General features: G+C 36.9%; 1 protein-coding gene across 1 annotated transcript; it reads left to right on the top strand.

Annotated features, from left to right (window-relative positions):
• The first annotated feature begins 5,825 nt into the window (after positions 1–5,825).
• Positions 5,826–19,181, top strand: slc4a1a (solute carrier family 4 member 1a (Diego blood group)). Its single transcript, XM_084420582.1, has 21 exons — positions 5,826–6,027; positions 7,716–7,782; positions 7,900–7,955; positions 8,913–9,010; positions 9,100–9,146; positions 9,237–9,402; positions 10,651–10,786; positions 10,954–11,023; positions 11,403–11,445; positions 11,543–11,727; positions 11,827–12,028; positions 12,522–12,725; positions 13,983–14,131; positions 14,233–14,427; positions 14,587–14,835; positions 15,140–15,229; positions 16,405–16,571; positions 16,734–16,975; positions 17,137–17,306; positions 17,998–18,171; positions 18,471–19,181. Exons 2-21 carry the CDS (start codon positions 7,756–7,758, stop codon positions 18,516–18,518), a joined length of 2,718 nt encoding a protein of 905 aa, XP_084276708.1. The 5' UTR covers positions 5,826–6,027; positions 7,716–7,755; the 3' UTR covers positions 18,519–19,181.
• The last annotated feature ends 1,993 nt before the right edge of the window (positions 19,182–21,174 follow it).

Here is a 21,174-nt window from a genome sequence, read left to right as displayed (position 1 = left end):
TTTATTGCATAGGCTTTTTTGCTTTACTTATTTAAAAAAATGAAGAAATAACTTTTTTATCATTGGATAAAGAGTAAATTAAGTTTAGTTTATGAGAATAAAAAAAAAAGTTTTACAGTGTAGCTCAAAGGTAATTGGCTCATCATTTTAGATTTATTAAATGTGGTCCATGTAATGTATAAATAAATAGTTTCTGAAAATATTGGTAGATTGTTTTTGGTTTGTCACACTGGATATATATCTAAAATATAACTCTTGTTAAACCACTTTGCTTTAGGCTAGTAAGTTTCATAAACGTTATATAATCATATTGCATTTGAATTAGGGCAACAGTAAATTCTTTTATTGAAATCCTTCAGGTTGTAAACATTTTTCACCAGCAGTAGAGGGCGTTTTTCATTGCTGTTCAGTATATTAGCTATCATATTTCTGTTCATGCATTAACAAAAAGGAGGCGAAACTGTTTAAATGGAGCCATTTATAATGAAGATTTCTTATACTTACGAATATATATATTATATATATATATATATATATTTTTTTTTTTTTACTAGCAAGCATTTGCAGTGAAGCATCTCACAAGATTCAGTTGTGTAGTGTACTATGAAATATTGTGAATTAAACAAAACAAAACAAAAGAAGTAAGGTGATTAAGTTCAGAGTCAGTATAACACATCTCAGCTTTTGTAAGAAAAAACACACATAAGGCCCTGACACCAACATTCATTATATCAAAGTGTCAAATGTAATGGTGCTTATATGCTTATTAAGGCAAAGATAATGTGAGGAAAATTCAGAGAGGGGAGTTTCCAACACTGCACTGTTATTTTCAAAATGAAAATTCTGTCAACGCCCTTAAAGCAGCCGGTGATAGTTTGTGTGTGTGTGTGGTTATCACAGAACAGTCAATCTTTATCATAAAACACCAGAGACTGCAGAAGAGACACACCTACACATACACACATGTGCTGTTCAATGTAATATGTGCAGTATGGCATGAACGCTGGGGAGTAATATCATACAAACACTTTAGTCTAACGCACATTGGTGTTATTGTGAAGAGCAGAGATGCTCTCAAGAGAAAGAATACTGAATAGCAGTGTAAACTAATACCTCTGACAATGAAAATTCAGTTAATGAATTACTTTAATAATATCCATGTTATGCATACATTTCTCATTCAAAAGGCAAATGTTGAGCCTGTTGATGCAAAACAGTTTTGATTTTTGGCAAGATTTTACTATATGGTAAAACATTTGTTGGTTTAGTTACATTTGTGTTTTTGAAAATAACTATGAATTGAACCAAAATATAAAAAAAGACGAATCGAATCAAATTTTAAACGAGCTGAATCATTGCTAGAGCAAATATCTTCTATCCTACTAAACAGCTTTGTTCAGTAACTGGCGAATAGAAAGTGTCAGCTTTTGTTTTAGGGTCTAAAATTAAACTACAAGTCACAAAAACCTGCTTTAGCATTCACACATACACACACGCTCTGTGAAGAGTCTCTCAGTAATCATGCACTTCAGTTACTGTTGTTCACAGGTCATGTGATGCTCTTCTCTGGAGATGCTTTTATTCCATCCCTTAATAGGTCTCATAACTGCAGGACTGAGCATTAATTACTCACATGCTCCTGAAAGGTCTCTAGCCACATGAATGCTTACATCATTTATGTGTTGTCAGTGGACTCTAATCGTTACCTGAGGTCCGCAGTGAAAAGGCACCTGTCATAAAGGCGTGTATTCCTCCCCATGGACTTTTAAGGATTTTTTTACATACTAATTGCAGGGACAGACCTGTCCGATCCTGCTCGTGAAGAGCCACCTTTCTGCAGAGTTCTGCTCCAACCTGCCTGGAAGTTTCTAGCTATCTTGAAGACCTTAATTAGCTGGTTGAGATGTGTTTAATTAGGGTTAGAGTTAAACTCTGCAAGAAGGTGGCTCTTTCCAGGAGCAGGATCTGTGTATTGGATCGACCTGCCTTGCTCGAGGCCACAGTGGGAATGATCCAAGAAGATGTCAGAAGTGCTCTGTTTTCTCAGTCTATGTCACTTGGGATTGAAACCTCAAACTCTCTAATGGCAGCCCAAGACCCTTGACCACTGGGCTACCGCCATCTCCATGTTTCAGGTAATGTTGTGTCACAGTCAGTCACATTAGTTATTGTTTTGTCTTTAAATATTGGAAATGAATTGTAGTTGTTCGTATCGTATATAAATTGAATGTTTGTGTCTGAAAGCTCATGTAAATGCGAGTGCAGTGGTAAAGGGTCTTGGGTGTGTGGATGCTGAGTCAATCTCATTTCTCATTTTTTTAGCATATCAGTTGGGTTATTACCAGAGGTGGGACAAAGTCATTGTTATGCAAGTCACAAGTAAGTCTCAAGTCTTTGCCCTCGAGTCCCGAGTCAAGTCGAGTCAAAGATGAGGCAAGTCCCGAGTCGAGTCAAAAGTCAAAGCCAACAAGTCTCAAGTCGAGTCCAAAGTCCTACCATTTTAGTTTCGAGTCATTTCAAGTCCTCTTACCACAGAAATAAAATTTATACAAATCATGTACGTCTGTAAGATTTGTATTTATTTAAACCTCTTTTTATACTTTGATTTATAATCAAATACAGTAAAAAACAGAAAATTTTATTTTCACAAAAAATGCTTGTATTTCAACAGCATATTGCACTAGAACAATGCACAGCATGCAGCTTCAGTCCTGTATTGTATTAACCCCTTCCCAGTCACCCCCAATTTTGGCAAGTGCTGCATACATGAAATGCCCAAAATAAAAAGGTTACTGCTCATAAGTAATTCTGAATAGAAACATAACACACATACATTTAGAAAGCCAACACTTGAGAGTTTATAGTTCAAGACTCAAAATTAACCAGACTGTTATTAATATTGAGATATATAAGCTCAAACATATTTTGAACTAAAATAATCTGGGATCACCAGTGATCCCTGACTGGTAACCTCATATTGCAAAACAGTTTAACTTTCAAATAGACATGGGTCGTTTTAGCCTAAACCTTTTTAAACATGTCATCAATAAAATCCTCACTCCTCAAAATTATCACTTCTGAAAAACTGGACCAACCTGATAATATAATTGGAATGCGTGTTGCAGTGCGTATGCGGTGCAAGACCAGCACGCGCAATAGTGCTTTCACATATGCTTCGTTTGCAGTGCGTGATCCGCGGCTGTACCACAAATACATACTCACTATTTGTATTTCAAATCCAGAAGTTATTAGCATCTTTTATTTAATAAAAAAAAATTGTCAGCATTGCGATTCTCTTTGTACACACGTATGCACTCTTTAATAGACGTATTCACGTTTAAATACAATTTAAACAACGTATTATTTAATGCATTACTCTTATATAATTATATATTAAGTTGCTCAAACAAGTGGTAAAATATTTAACCATGTACTTATATTAAAATCGCATAGCCTACATTTTAAATTAAAACTTAAAATTGACAAAAACAGCAGACTCATACTCTTTCTTTTGCATAATTTAAATCTTTATACAATAAATCTCGCATGTCACAAAGAACTTGTTTTTCCACCTCCACGAATGAGACGAGTGTTATGTTGCCTTGTTGAAATATGTATTTTCCCTTGATTAGGCTACCCCGGTCTTACGTCTCAGCATTGCGATTCTCTTTGTACACATATACACTCTTTAATAGACGTATGCACGTTTAAACACAATTTAAACAACGTAGGCCTATTATTCAATGCATTACTTCTACTTATATTAAGTTCCTAAAGCAATTGGTCAAATATTTAACCATGTAGCCTAGGCTACTTATATAAAAAAAACAGCCGACTCTCATGCCTTTTATTTTATATTTAAATTAATACAATAAATCTTGCATGTCACAAGGAACATGTTTTTCCACCTCCACGAATGAGACGAGATTTGTTCATTATGTCGCCTTGTTGAGGTAAATTGTAGTTTTCCTTGCTTTACCCTGGTCTTAAAGTGAAAATAGTATTTAATTAAATACATTTATGGTGAGATTACTACATTTTATTTAATTAATCGCATTTATGGTGAAATTACTAAATTTTTTGGTCAATCTGCGTTCATGTTGACCACGAAACCGGCGCTGTCACTTTAATTCAGCGCGTGCAGCACATGTGCAGCACAGCAGAAATAGCATAGACAGAGAAATAGACTCGGTGCGGAAACGATCGCGGCACTGCTGTATACGCACCGCACCTGGAACGGATCGACGGACTGCAACCGCGTGCAGTGTGAAAGCTCTAACCTGTTAACATGGGTACGGAAAAAAATACGCACCCGCTGGCGCATACGCACTGCAAACGGAGTATGTGTGAATGTGAAACGGGCGTTAGATGCTGTCTAATCAAAACAACGTGGGACTACAGTGATTGGATGTCGTGCAGGCAGCGCGCGCGCTCGCTGCATGCATACAGGTGGTGCACATTTTTTTCACAGATGCAGATAAACTGAGAGCGGCGCGGCCATGTGGACATTTTTTCCCCCAGTTTTCATGGGAAGTAGCAAGTCTTCTCGAGTCAAAAGGCGCAAGTCCAAGTGAAGTCACGAGTCATTGATGTTAAAGTCCAAGTCGAGTTGCAAGTCTTTGTACATTTTGTCGAGTCGAGTCTGAAGTCATCAAATTCATGACTCGAGTCTGACTCGAGTCCAAGTCACATGACTCGAGTCCACACCTCTGGTTATTACTGCTTTCAAGAAATCATTTTCCCAGCTGTGTTCACCTCAGGCCCAGTGTACCAGGGCTGTAAACATAGTGGGCCGTTCCTCCAATTAATCACCTAAATAATCCATTCACATGTAATGTGATGAATGGTATAGCATCAACAAATTGGGTGATATTCCCATGAAAAACAAAACAAAAAAGTATTAAAATTGTTTTATTTGCTAATTTATTTTGCATTACACCCTAAGCACAGCTGAATCGATCAGATGATGGGACAAGGCTTACAGTCCTGCTAATTACATCAGTAGTAAGACCACAAAGTACCCAGTAAGTAATGGGGTCCTTTTCACAGAATCATCACTCTAGAAGAAAAGTTAATCAGCAAATGACACATTATTGGTTTGTTTTACTTATTTCCAGTACTTAAACAAGCTCTTATTGGCTCAAGAGACAGCAATGTTTCCGTGACTCAGTGGAAAAAGAGGTGACATGAAACTGATGTGAGGGCCGTGGAGGGGGAAATCTCTTCAAGTGCCCCCCCCCCAGACACCTTTGGAGGGGTGTCCTCCATTATCTGATGTGAAGGGAATCCCTAACCTCTACACAGCTTGACGTCAGAAGGCAAGATGCTTTTTTAATGATTAATGTGCCTTGCTAGTGATGAGCTCCACATTAACACTGCACATAGACCTTTCTCTCTCTCTCTCTCTCTCTCTCTCTCTCTCTCTCTCTCTCTCTCTCTCTCTCAGAAGTGTGTCAGAATTTGGCCATCATCCAGGTTAACTGTTATTGTTCTGGGAGTGGCTTGAGCATTGGGTTATTTATATGTTATATTTATGTTGTTGTTTTTTTGCATATAACCTTGGCAGCTAGCAATAAAGTGCACAATTCACACGAGCAAGCCCACGCATTTTTGAATCAGTCAAATGAGGATGCAGAATTAATTTAGGACAGGTAGCCTATCTGAGTCTGTACCATGCCTGTTAAACTATAGGCCTCAAACTCTTTCTCTCTCTTATGTTCTCTCTCTCACTGTTTTTGGGAGTGGTATTAGGGTTGGGGTATTCCTGCTGTAAGGTGGCCCCATCGATAAGGCTATTTCTCTGATTATGGGGGTCTTATCACTCCTTCCCACCCCTGGGTGCTCTGCGCATGCTGTCGCTTTTCGGGTTGCCCCGCACTACGTGACTTTACGTCTTTCTCTCTTTTTCCATTACCCCTCCATCCCCACCCATGCCTTTTGAATCGGTCAGAGGTCAGTCTTGAGTTAGGCGCTCACAGTGTAGACGCGGACACCCAGCACAGACCCGCCAGGACCACCTGGACTCAGGTAAGGGTGTGTTGTACAGTCAGATTAAGTGTTTTTGAGAAGGTCTTAGTGGGCTAGAATGAGACAGTGGTCACTTGCAGACAGGGGGACACCTGCTACAGGTCATTTTAAGTACAGGACAGATCTCATTGTAAATTATCAGTCATTTTGCAAGTGTTGCTGGAAGAACTATGAAACTTTTTTTATCATATATATATTGTCTCTACTAATTATAGAGCTGTTTTCTAACTCTCTCAAAAGACTGAGCCTGAAAATGAGCTTTCATATTTGGTTTCTTATAGCTGCAGACTTTAAATGTATAACTCGTGTACACTTTCCGAAAAAGAAAAAAAAGTAATCACATGTACTTTTTTAAGTACAAGCAACTTGGATGCTGAAGTCATTTAAACTTATATTACATTAAACTGATTTAAACAAATGAGCTGAATTTTGTAGAACTTCAGTTTGAAAATGTCTTTACTTATTTTGATGAGTTTAAAACAATGTAAAACCATATGTTGTCATAACTTATTGATCATATATTTTTGTGCAATGTGGATTTCAGCAATTCCAGGCTGTATATTTAAAAGAGTTGCTAAAACTTTACACTTGTACAAATTTGTTTGCAAATCTAAAGATGATGAAATGTTACTGAAAATAAGCACTAAAAATGCATTCTTGTGTATTTTGTTTAATGGAAAGTGTTTAATTCTGTTTATGATTGTATTTGTTGTGTATTTTTTTGGTAATTAACTTACTGAGGGTCACATTGGTATATAATATTTAACTAATTAGCTGAAAACAATTCTAATAAACTATTTAAGGAGACATATGAAGATGCAAAAGCCTCCAAGTCTGTCTAAAGTTTTTGTTTAATGTTAATATTTTTATCAGGCTCCTATGTTGGTTTCTTCCCAAGTACCGGCATTTCTGAATGGGCTGAGGCTGGGATTTAGTGAGTTTGAAGTGAAAGTATTTGATGGGCGTATAGTATGTGCGGAGAGCATTCACTCAATATTATTGTCTCATTTTTGATAGAGGTGGCTTTTAGAGGTCTTCATATTCTCTTCTCCCTCCACTAGGTTCATCCTCACTCACAATGTTTAGCACAAATCCCAGGAGGTTCTAGAAAACGTTGATAAATCCATTTTTATTTTAAAATGGGGAATACATTTGTGTTTACTATCTGTTGAAGTAGCTGAGAGGGCTTCGCCAAACCCCTCTGCTGCGCCCTATCTGCCTCTGTCCATGAGGAACAGAACAGTCCTTATCACACGATAGAAGTTCAGTCTTCAGATGATTGTCTGTTTGTGGCTCTTACACGCCCTTGTGCTAGTTAGGGATGAGCCTCCGTTTTTGAGCCTCTGAAAGACTTGAAAACAGAGTTGTGATCTGATACTCAGAGTTTGCTTTTAAAAGAACTAGTCAAAGACATACAGAACATTAAAACTATATAATTTCATGAATAATTTATATCTATATGTGCTATTACAAATATACTGTAAATATTTTAGGCAAATCGTATTAAGTAAAGTGAGTATGAGGAATGAGTTTACAGGTAAAACTTATTCTAGTTCTCAAGAACAGTGTGTTGAAATGATAATGTGTTGAAATGATAACACTTTAATAAAGGGGAATACATGAATGAACGATAACCACTGCCTGTAGCAGGTCTTACTGTGTTATTTTGTTTCTCTGTGTGAATGAAGGTTATGTGTGAGACTTTCTGACAGAAAGAAGACAGTCTCGATGATGGAAGCCATATCGTTTGAAGGGGTGAGGAAAGCATCTCATAGCACATTAAGTGGTTGATGTACAATGATATTTTACATTTATACATGCCATAAAGTGTAGTAAAACATTGTGTATCTCTCTCTCTCTCTCTCTCTATAGGACAATGACATGTCCTATGAGGACAGTGAGTCACCTCTACCATCTCCATTAACTTTGTGAGTATCATATGGACACACATAACACACATTGAGAGAAATGCAAATATAGTTGTGTCTGCTTCACTGTATTTGCGTCACTTAATCTTGTCCTGGTCAGGTTACATCTTAAAATCAGGGGGGAAAAAAATGAAGAAATAGTTTACTCAAATTAAAATGCATTTTTATGGTGATTAACTGTCATGGCCATAGGGCATCCAGAAATTTTTATTATTGTTTTTTTTATATTTAAATGAGTATATTTTAGAGGAATTACAACATGATGTATAAATACTTTGCAATTTAAATAAATAAATAAAAATCCGTTTTCAAAAATGAGAAGAAGGTTTTCCACATTACCATACTGAGAATTAATAACTGTCATCAAAGCAATCGTGCAATGCAAAACGTATAATTATTCCTTAAAAAAATGGAAAAATCTTTATTTTCATTTTGGGGTGATATGCTACAGATATGTTTTAAGAAAATAGTATCCACATTTTATTTAATTATCAGTTATTGTATTTATATAGTAGTTTATTTTTGAGAGAAGCTAATCAGACATCTGGGGGGAAAAAAATAATCTTAAAACGTTAACCTTAAATCGTTCTAATCTCGGATTATTATTAAAAATGATTATTTGATAGGCTTTCATATTGAATTTCATGGGTAGTGATGAATGTGTGGCTTATTGTGCCCTGTCTCAAAAAAAAAAAAAAAAAGACTGCACACTACACATTAGGACTACAGAGAGTAAAGATGTAAAATGTCGCGCCCTTGTGGCCGAGCGGGGCAGTGTGAGGGCTAGACAGAGTGAGGTTTATGTTTCTTGTATCAGGGATGGCTTGAGTCGCTTTATAAGACGATGGAGCTCAGCTTGGCCTATGGTGCATAAGATCTGGTGAGTGTGTGGAGCTGTGACAGTGGGTCTTTGCCCTGGTGTGTGTTGTAGTATGTGCTCTCTGTCGCCCTCTATAGGACACCCGGGGGACACAAAGGCAGCTATGACTTAGAGCAAATGAGGCAGCAGGAAGAGCTGCAGCATCAGTCCTTCACCTTCTCTAGAGACTTAGAGGGTGTGTTTGCCTTACACATGCATATATATAAAAACACAAACCTTAAATCTTCCTGGTTTGATACAGATTTTTTCCATCTCCCTTTTCAGCCGCTCGAAATACCAACACCAATGCCATCAAGAGAGGAGATGCAGAGGTGAAACACACAAACAGATGAATTACTTACTTGCATATATTTTACTTCTTTTTAAAACACTTAATGAAACACTCTGTTTGTCCACCTCAGGCATACGTTGAGCTGAATGAGCTTCGTGGGGAGCTGTGGCAGGAAATGGGACGCTGGGTGGGTTATGAGGAGAACTTAAGCCCTGCCACGGGACAGTGGAGCCAGGCCCACATTTCCTATCTCACCTTTAAAAGCCTCATTCAACTCCGCAAGGTCATGAGCACAGGTGAGACACCAAGTGACATGTTACCTTTAACCTTTAGACCAGTGGTCTCAAACTCAGTTCCTGGAGGGCCAGTGTCCTGCAGAGTTTAGCTCCAACCAGCTCCCTGGAAGTTTCTAGTAATCCTGAAGATCTTTATTAGCTGGATCAGGTGTGATTAATTAGGGGTTAACTCTGCAGGGCATAATGCATAATGAATATACTTCTAACAAAGGCCCGTATCTCAACTAAAGCATGCTAAATCTAATTCAGTGACTAAATAATGAAAAACACACCAAGCAAATCAAAGCTCTCTTTCAAAGTTTTTATGCTGACATCACACTTGTCACATTATGAAAATAATGAATGCTGTTTCGGATTATAAAGCAGACATATCACAATAAGTCTCCAACAATATTTGAAGGACCCCCCCCCCCCCCCCCCCCCCCACACACACACACACACACACACACACACACACATACTTTTTTTTAAACAAATGTACATCCATAGTTTAAAATAAGTAACTAAAATAACTCTAATGAACATTTAAATGATTTAATTTTAGAATTTCAGAAGTTTGTCATTGAATTAAAATAGATTTTTGTTGGTTGTTTTGTCTTATTTTAAATCATTTTAAGACATCTTGAGGTTCCCTAATGCCCAGTACACATTGTATGATTTTGGGCAGTCACAGACGAAAGATGACCATTCGTGGCTCCAAACGGTGGTTCTACATCATACAGTGAGAGAGGGTCAAAGACAGCAAAGATAGCCTGCGATCATTTTCTGACAGTTTCAGAAACTTAGCATGATCATCTCACGTTGTGTTTGCTGCCACAACCTACGTCTACTGACTAGCCAATAAAAATGTAACATGAAATGGCGTATTGTTCAACATGACACTGAGCTGAAACGTAAAACTACTTACCTCAAGCTCCATTTGCAAAATTGGTATGCCAAGTTGGCCTCTTTTCCCTAGCCATGACCGTTTCCATATTCTCTTTCACTTCTTTCTCTTTTTTTCAGGCAACATAAAAACCACAATTGCCAAAGTGCGATTCATATTTGTTTACCACCAGCGCATGCTGATGACATTTTATTCTTCTATTCTAACTACGATTCAATAGGTGTCATCATCGTACAGTCTACATACATATCCCAAGTTTATTAGATCCATGTTGTACAGTGTGATTACATTTGTAATGATCTTATATATATCTGTAGCAGGCATTAGAAGTTTTTTTTTATGTTTACAATGACTGTAACCAGGGGCGGTGCTGCTTGATGTTGATGATAGCAGCTTATCAAGCATTGGTCAGAAGATGGTGGAACAGCTTCTGCTCAAAAACGAGATCCGGCCCACAGACCGTGACACTCTTGTGACCATACTGCAACGCAAGCGCACGTAAGGCTCCTCATTATCTCTGCAGCTTTGTGTTTGTGTATGTGGAGGAAAGTTATGTTTTTTTGTTATTATTATTTCAGAGATCCATATTAATTGGTATATGAGTCACAGCTCTATATGACTGTTTATGGATATAAACTTTATGACTCATTGTTTCTGCTTTACAGTCAATTAGAGCCTACTTTAGCCCCTGGTTCAGCAGACATAGAGCTGCAAACATTCTCAGTCAGCAAACAGGTATCTATCTATCTATCTATCTATGTATGTCCATCCATCCATCCATCCATCCATATGGATCATATGATTTCCCTCTGATTTTTAAGCTAGGGGGGAGATAAGACCAGGATATCCTGCTTGTTAAAATCCTTTTGTCTTTTCAGTTTTAGACTTTAAACGCTCAGTCAGATTCTGTCTGTTTTTTAGCATCCAAACAATTAAAAACTCTACATAGCCTCAAAAAAATAAAAAAGGGAACATTCCAGTACAGTTTTCCAGACCCATTGTGAAGGACTTCATTTAAAATCTCGTCAAAAAATAATTTTGCCTTTATTCTACGTTAGTATGTTGCTCTGCTAGTTTCAAATACTGACTTTTGCACTGTTCTGTTCATCCTCAGCGAGACATGGTTGATCGTGTGGAGGCCTCTGTGGTTTTATCAGGTGAGTGTGCATTCATTTTTTATTCTGTATTGAAATGATTGTTCTTTATTTTCCAGCACATTGTATGCTCATGTTTCTTCACTCCTTCTCTCCCAAGGTGTGGTGGAGAACCTCCAGAAACCAGTGGTAGCGTTTGCACGTCTGCGGGATTCAGTGGTGATGGAAGGGGTTCTGGAAGCTCCAGTTCCAGTTCGTTTTGTCTTCTTTCTGATGGGACCCAGTCACAGCGGCATGGACTACCATGAGTGTGGCCGGGCCATGGCATCACTAATGGCCGATTGGGTAAGGAGGAATTTTGGATTTTGCACTGAAATGTTATTGAATAAATATATATATATATATATATATAATGTCTCATCTTCATTCTGTACCTGCAAACAGGTGTTCACTCTGGAGGCTTACTTGGCCACAAATGAGGGGGATCTGACCAAAGCCATGGCAGACTTCATGGACTGCAGCATTGTGATCCCACCCACAGAAATCCAGGATGAGAGCATGTTGAAGCCAATCATCAACTTCCAGAAGAAGATGCTGCGTGATAGGGTCCGCCCAAATGACACCAGACTCGTGGTTGGGGGAAAAGGTCCGTCTTCATAGAATGATAAGCTGTTGATACAGCTTTGTTCATTTAATTTGACATATGACATTTAAATCTCTACACATCCTTTGTTCCCCTTGTGTGTTTGTTTATTAAATAATGTGAATAATCAGATTTTTATCAAATCATTTGTTGATACTTTGAGCTACCAAAATGAGTATTGTACTTTCAGCTCCATTTAACACAATTTACAGATTGTAGATTCCATATGCATTCATATCTTTCTCAAGAGCAAGATTTTATTAATTATAATAATTTTTGTTCTAGGATGCTGGTCCTGCATCCCTGCAAAATATTTAACATAGTTAGACTCACATTTACATTTAGTAATGTAGCAATGACTAGTTCAGACATGTATGCAGTTTAGATGAATCAATAATGACTACAAGGAACGGTCCTTCTCTTTGATTATCTAGAGACCATCCTAGACTTAAATCTGGAATTACATCCAATGAATTGTACTTAATTGTTTGTTTAGCCCCAACTGGACCTGAGAAACCACGGGAGGATCCACTGGCCCGTACCGGCTATCCGTTTGGCGGAATGGTCAAAGACATAAAACGCCGCTACAAGTATTACCTTAGTGACTTCAAAGATGCACTGGACCCTCAGGTGCTGTCTTCTGTCATCTTCATCTACTTTGCTGCCCTTTCTCCTGCCATCACCTTCGGAGGACTTCTTGGTAAGTACATTCACTGCAAGCCCTGACTAATCACACCACTGAGAAAGATCTGAATCAGTCTCATTTAGCAGCTGGTCCTGGTCCACATTTCATCTTAGCCTGGCCAAGAATTGCCCACCTAGACAGGCTGAAATCATTAAAGGGATACTCCACTCAAAAAATCGAATTCCTTACCATTTTCTCACCGTCATGCCGTCCCAGTCCCAGTCCCAGATGTACATGGCTTTCTTCCTTCAGATGAACACAAACAAAGGTTTTTATAAAAATAATCCATCTCTTGAACACGGCGGTAATCCATAGAACCACAGTTGTTGAATCACTGTCTTCTGAAGCAAAATAATATCTGTGTAAGAAAAGTACTACTATATATTTAAAACTTTTATAATTCATGCTTGGATGTGGATTCATGAGAGTGTCTTGAATTGGTACGTCAACACGTTTAGACGCACTTATGTCATGCTTTACAATGTGCTGACATTTACTTAAAAGCATGATCTTGCGTATGACAGTTGGCCAGAAGCGATTGTTAATAGTTAATTGATTTGCTTGGTGTGTAGTTTTTCTTACACACACCTATCATTTTGCTTCAGAAGAAATTGATTAATCAACTGTGGTCATGTGGATTACTGTTGTGTTCACGCTGTATGGTTTTTGAAGAGTCAACTTTGGAAGTTCTGTACACTTTGCAATATGTGACCCTGGACCGCAAAATCAGTCACATGGGTCTTTTTTTTATTTATTTAGATTTATACATCATCTGCAAGCTGAATAAATAAGCTTTTAATTGATGTATGGTTTGTTAGGATAGGACAATATTTGGCAGAGAATCAGAATTTAAAGTTTGCCTTTAAAGTTGTCCATTTATGTTCGCGATTGTGTTTATTCACTCACAAAATAAATGTTTTATATATTTACGGTAGGCAATGTACAAAATATCTTCATGGAACATGATCTTTACTTAATATCCTAAAGATTTTTGGCATAAAAGAAAAATCGATAATTTTGACCCATACAATGTATTGTTGTCTATTGCCACAAATATACCCGTGCAACTTGTGACTGGTTTTGTGATCCAGGGTCACATATATGGACCCACAGAGATGGATTATTTTTCTAAAAAAAATATTCATTTGCGCTTATCTGAAGAAAGAAATCATATACATCTGGGACTGTATGAGGGTGACTACATGATAAGAGGATTTTAATTGTTGGGTGGAGTATCCGTTGAACTAACATCTCTCCATTTCTCTATTTTAGCGGATAAGACGGAGCATATGATGGGGGTCTCTGAGATGATGGTTGCTACCTGCGTGCAGGGTGTCATCTTTTGTATGTTTGCGGCTCAACCAGTTCTCATCATTGGGTTTACCGGTCCATTGATGGTGTTTGAGGAGGCCTTCTTTCAGGTGATGCTTTTATCAGAGAGAATTGTTTTTTTACTAGGTAGATTATTACCACCTGTATGACTTTTCTCATCCATCTAAACACTTTCATCTTTCCCATTCAGTTCTGCAAGGCTAATGGCTTTGAGTACATTGTGGGCCGTGTCTGGGTGGGCATGTGGTTGATCATCATTGTGGTGGTGATGATGGCAGTGGAGGGGAGCTTCCTTGTTCGTTTCATCTCGCGCTTCACCCAGGAGATCTTCTCCATCTTGATCTCTCTCATTTTCATCTACGAGACCTTTTCCAAACTGATCAGGGTATGTACAGGCTTTCAAATTCACACACACTTCATTTGATTAGATCATATAATATAATTTGTCCTCAAATCTTCTTATTTTTTCTCTATAAGAAATGAATGTAAAAAGCGCTATATAAATAAATGTGACTTGACTATACTTTGTTTTTTTGCTCCTCAGATTTTCAAAGCGCACCCTTTAATTTTGAACTACGAACGCTTGAATGAAACCTTGGAAGACCCCTTCCACCCTGTCAAATTGGTTGTCAACGTCACAAAGCTTCCTGATGGCAATGTTACCGAACATCATGCGGTAATAGAGAGAGCATATCCCAACACCGCCCTGCTGTCCATGTGCCTTATGTTTGGATGTTTCTTCATTGCTATGTATCTCCGTGGGTTTAAAACTAGCACCTACCTTCCTGGCCCTGTGAGTATGCCCAGTTTACTTTTTTTTACTTTTTTACTCTGATATTGCTTAGCCGAAAATAGGTTCAAAGTTTCAAACAATAATGATGTTTTTATCAGTAATAGTGTGTTCTCATTTTTAACAGATTACAGATTGTGCAATCCAACCAAATAAAAGCCTTTAAATGTATTTAATACTCCACATTTTATTTCATTTTAATGTATTACCTGTAGTAGAAGTGTTGCAGAGGAAGGTTGGAACAAAATTGAAAACAAAAAGCTTATATTTCAGTTCATGTTACTAATAAAACACTGTACACCACCAGATCCGACGAATGATTGGAGATTTTGGTGTCCCCATCGCCATCTTCTTCATGATCGCTGTGGATATCAGCATCAGCGATGCCTACACACAGGTTAGCCAAACACTTCCTGTTGCATTGTTCAGATACGTGTAATTACAGTTTTTACATTCTCTGAACTTTAAGTGCAATTGTCACAACTGTTTATGGAACATCATAACGTGTCTGAAAAATGTAGTTACTCACCTACAACATTTAATTCATGCTTCTAAGCCTAGTAATGGTTTCAGTAAATTGGCCAATGCCATTAAAATGAGAAGTGTTATCATAATACTGCTCAAAATGTTTTGATGGTTTTTCACCATGGCAGTAACCCTTGAAATGTTTGTTATAATATACAAATTTCATTTTTGTACTATTTTTATTTTCGACACAGTCTGCTGTAGACACAGATTTCAACAGTAGGTAAAGGTTTAATGAAGTCAATGTTGTTGTACGGAGAAAAATAATATGAACATTTGTATGTATGCACTAGCTTTATTTTTGTATGTGTTGAAACAGAAAATTCATATTTGCATGTCCATTTTTTCACATTTCTTATATTGAAGTCCTAAATAGAGAACAGAAATTGTCCCCAAAATGGCAAGTACAGTAATAAATAAAAAAAAACTATATATATCTCCTCACCGTATTTAACACTGCAAGATCCATCTTCCACGTGCACGTAGCTGCTGTTCACGATTGTGATGATCAAAATGGTGGGGATTTGTTCTACTTGAACTTGATTGGCTTATTCCTACTGTGATTCCTATATCATTACTATGGCAGGTCATTAGCAATGGCAAATTTAGTAGACATCACAAACATTCCATGTCATAGATATTTATGGAATAAACGTATGCCTGACAGATTTTGATAAGTTAATGAATCATTTTGCATGTGATGGCTCACACAATGAAAGAATGTTGTAAAGCATATGACAAGTTCACTGGGAATCAAGTTTTGATCAGCAAGCCATGCGCTTTAGTTATTGTGCAAATTGTAGACAGTTGTAATTACTCTTTTGCACATGCCTAGATTTGAACCTGTTTTATTATTATTTTAGCCAAAGCGATTATGAAAAACTGTAAAAGTCCCTAGTGAATAAGCTAATGAAGCCAAACATGTTTCATACATACCATCAAATGTTGCAATCTGGACCCAAACATAAATGAAATCACTTGTTTTAATCAAGACCATTATAACAGATGATGTCTCATGTTCTAACTTCTATTTACTTCCTGCTTTAGAAACTGGTGGTGCCAAAGGGGCTGACCGTGTCCAACACGTCTGCTAGAGGTTGGTTCATCAATCCACTGGGTGAGAAGAAGCCATTCCCTGTCTGGTTGATGTTCGCCTGTGTCGTCCCTGGCTTGTTGGTCTTCATCCTAATCTTCCTTGAGTCCCAGATCACCACGTGAGTTCCTCACTCATAAAGATATTCAGAATAGAATACTGGGTGAAGACACATAAAGTAAACAGCAAGTAGATGTAACAAAGTGAAGATTAATGCAAGGATTTTGGTCGTCCTTGGTGTTGCCGCACTGCCTTTACCACCTTACTTTTCCTTACCATCCAGGCTGATTGTGAGTAAGCCTGAGAGAAAAATGATGAAAGGCTCTGGTTTCCATCTGGACCTCCTGATTTTGGTGTTCTTGGGAGGAGTTGCCTCTATCTTTGGTGTCCCCTGGCTCAGTGCTGCTACAGTGAGATCTGTCACCCACGCCAACTCCCTGACTGTCATGACCAAAGGCCCCAGACCGCAGATTGAACGTGTGCTAGAACAAAGAGTCAGTGGTATTTTGGTGGCCGTGATGGTTGGTGAGTTCCAAGCCCTTAATCTGAAATAATGACACTAAATAAATGTTTAAACAAAAGCAATTCGCTTTTATTGCCATTTTAAAAATATGAAATTGGCATTATAATACTTAATAAAATGTTATTGAACAATACACGTAATAGTAATAATTTCTCACCCATAGGGGTCTCGATTCTCATGGAGCCCATCCTGAAAATGATACCTATGACGGCTCTGTTCGGGATCTTCCTCTATATGGGTATCACTTCCCTGACTGGCATCCAACTTTGGGATCGTATGCTTTTGCTTATTATGCCAAAAAAGCATCATCCACCTGTTCCATTTGTCACCCGTGTAAGATTTATTTATGGACACATATACACTACATGGACAAAAGCACACTGCTGTAAAAAAAGTATCAGTCCACTTTTATTTTGAAAGAAATTAATGCTTTTAATCCGCAAGAAAGCATTTAATTGATCAAAAGTGACAGTAAAGACATTTATAATGTTACAAATTATTTCTATATTAAATAAAATACTGTTCTTTTGAACTTTCTATCCCTCAAATAATCCTGAAAAAAATAAGTCACAAAAATATTAAGCAGCACAACTGTTCTTGAGCAGCAAACCATCATATTAGAATGATTTCTGAAGGGTCATGTGACACTGAAGACTGGAGTTATGATGATGAAAATTCAGCTTTGCCATCACAGGGATACATTACATTTTAAAATATATTCAAATATTTTTTTATTTTTTTTTAAAGTTATTTTAAATTGTAAAAATAATTCACAATATTACTGTTTTCACTGTATTTCTGGTCAAATAAATGCAGTCTTGGTGAGCAGAAGAGACTGATTTCAAAAACATTAAAAAACATTTAGCCTTGAAGGGTAGTGTATGTGCGTGGACATCTAAACATCAAACCCAATAATTAGAAGGGAGTGTCCACATACTTTTGGCCATGTCTAGTAATCTCATCTATTGTTCCAACCATCGATCTAACTACAGATATCTCTCTCTCTCTCTCTGTTTCTCAACAGGTGCCGACTATGCGTATGCACCTGTACACTTTGATCCAAGTGATGTGTTTGGTGATTCTGTGGGCAGTAAAATCTAGTGCGTTTTCACTTGCCCTGCCCTTTGTCCTGATCCTCACGATCCCTCTAAGAATGTTCATGACCGGTCACGTCTTCACTGTCATGGAAATGAAATGTGTAAGTCTCTCTTTTATAGCGCTGAGACATAAGAAATGCACATGAATGCACTTTTCACCCACCATGTCTTAATAGAAAAACAAAGCCACTTATCTGTATAGCCTAAATGATATGATGCCATCATGTTGTACATATAATATACTGAGATTTATAATTATTATATTCTTAATTGTATTAATAATAGATTGACAGAAATATTTTAAGATTTATCCCAAGAATGTTGACATGCTTTCATCAGTCACAGCCATTTCATTTTTACCTACTGTTTATTTATGACTGCATATTTCATCCTTTTACAGCTGGATGCAGATGATGCAAACGTGAAATTTGATGATGAGGATGACTAAAATAACCCCAAAACTTCTTTGGACGTCTTTCTTGATTCTTGAATCCAAGCCACTATGAATTACATGATAACCTTTTGCTTATATTTGTATCTGTTGTACATTCAAATTTTAGCTGAACAAATCTCAGTGTTTCTTTTATGAAAGTTTTAGAATGCAATTAATGCACACCTAAAATTCATAAACTGTTCATATATATTCCATATTTGTTCATCGCAATATTTTCTTACTTTTTCATTGAACATTCTTTTTCACATTACATTTTATTAATTTTGTGTGTTTGTGTGCCTGATAAGACTTTTTAGTTTTTTGGGATTTATATATCATGGTGTTTATTTATTTAATATATTCAGAGTTTCATGCAAAAAAAGATCATATGCCAGTGTGAAGCATGTCAACCACACACCAGCTCGAATGTAAATCCCATCCTGCTTTAACAGCTGATACCTATGCAAAATGTGCCTTTATATTTCTGATGAGAATTTCAGGGACTTCATACCTGTAAATATAATAGGCTTACAAATACAGAATTTTAGCTATATAGGTTACTATTGCAAATATGTAATACCTTTGAGTATAAATGAATAGTTGATTTTATGTGTGCTTGGTCTGTTATGCTGTGTGACTTTGTTTAATGATTAAAATTCTTTAAAACATCCACAATAATTGTTTGTAAGCAGGCCTTACACTCCTGTACTAAACTGCAAACACATCCACATCTCCAGTTGGCCCGGCTTCACAGGAGGTCTGTGCGGGCCTGACTCACCCAATCATGAGCAGCAGCCTCCAGCCACCTTCCCAAGTGTCCAGCCTGTTCTGAGAGCCCTCTGACCTATAGCTCACATGTTACAGCTGGACCTGCTTACGATCTGAATATTAGCAGGTTTTCATATTTTGACTTTAACCCTTATGCTGTGTTGAAAACCCTAATACCTTTTGTGTTCCTGGTCAAAAATGACCAGCCTTTTAAACATTTCTTGTAAATCGATCGTTATGCTATATTATCACAAAATATCAGATTCAATCTTTTTGTCAACTTTTTTTTTTTTTTTTTAATTAGGACAATTATTATTTTTCAAACTGATTAATCTTAGGTCTCATTCTGAGCCTCATTGATCTGAGGATAAAGTTCCTCTCTGTGAACAAGAAAGCCTGTAATACTCTAAATGCTCCTGAACACTAAATGTTTGTTTTATTTTCGATCTCCCCCATTCATTTTCAATGGATGGTCATTTTTTGATCAATGAGGCCTACAATCAGTCAGTTTAAAAAATAAATACAAAACCTGTTCTAATTAAAAAAAAAAACACGTTGACAAAAAGATTGAATCCAATGTGTGGTGATAATATGCCATAATGAGAGATTCGTCGGGTAATTTTGTCCAGGAACACCGTGTAACAAGGTGAAAAAACCCACAAAAAAGTAAACAAATTGTCCAAAAAATTGGGGGACCCTGTGTGAGCGAAGTCAGTAAATTTTATAACATAACGATAACATAAACTAACATTTTATGGGGGGCTGGGGGAATCCTCTCCGGGTCAAAATGACCTGAACACAACATAAGGGTTTAAAATGTAGTGCTGTCAATGGGTTCCAATAAGCCATGATTTTTTTATTTTTGTCATATTGTCAGTGAATAGTATATCTACACATTACTAACATTTGTGAAAGAAGTCTTTGCTCACTAAGGTTGCATTAATTTGATAAAAAATACAGTAAAAAAAAAAAAGTGAATAGTTAATTACAATTTAAAACAACGATTTTCTAATCTGTTTTAGAATGTAATTTATTCCTACGATCAAAGCTGAATTTTCAGCATCATTACTCCAGTCTTCAGTGTCACATGATCCCTCAGAAATGCTTGAGAAAATTGTATTATTATTATTATCAATGTTGAAATCAGTTGTGCTGCTGAATATTTTTGTGGAAACCATGATACATATTTTTCAGGATTCATTGATGAGTAAAAAAAGTTCAAAAAGACAGAATTTATTTGAAATAGATATATTTAAAAAAAAGAAGTAAAGTCTTAACTGTTACTTTTGGTCAATGAAATGCATCCTTGCTAAATAAAAGTAATAATTTACTTTTTTTAATTGAATGTACAATGCTCAGTTTGTGCATGAAAGAGTCACATTACCTGTGTATGGTATGTTATACTTGTAAGTAAATGTGGATAGGAGCAGGCTTCACTCAATACACTTCAACTGTAAGAGTGCTGGCCTAAATAATTATAATACATAAAGTGGGAGAGAGGCCGCACTATGCTTCAATATATTTTTTATTGAAAAATATATTGAAGCATAGTGCGGCCTCTCTCCCACTTTATGTTATACTTGTAAGTAATACTTAAGACTGCATTTGAGTTTTGCCAAACATCCCATCAGGATTTCATGTTTAAATGTATTCCCTATTAGGTCTTTCTTAGTGAAAGTTGCTGTTAAAACTGTGGAAACTTGTTCAGATCAGGCGTCTTACTGGAAGATGATTCTATACTTCAACAGATACTGCCACAAGTTCTGTTTACAGGAGAAAAAGTCAGTGGCTACCGTCAACTGTTTGATTACTAACATTCTTTAAAATATCTTCTTTTTGTTTTCAACAGAAGAACAAAATTCATACAGGTTTGGAACAACATGAGGGTGAGCAAATGATGGCA

The sequence above is a fragment of the Rutilus rutilus genome (genome assembly GCF_951802725.1).
Source record: "Rutilus rutilus genome assembly, chromosome: 1".
In the NCBI taxonomy this organism is placed as follows: domain Eukaryota; kingdom Metazoa; phylum Chordata; class Actinopteri; order Cypriniformes; family Leuciscidae; genus Rutilus; species Rutilus rutilus.
Note: the sequence above shows the minus strand (reverse complement) of the source record. Positions and strands in the feature narration are given on the sequence as shown.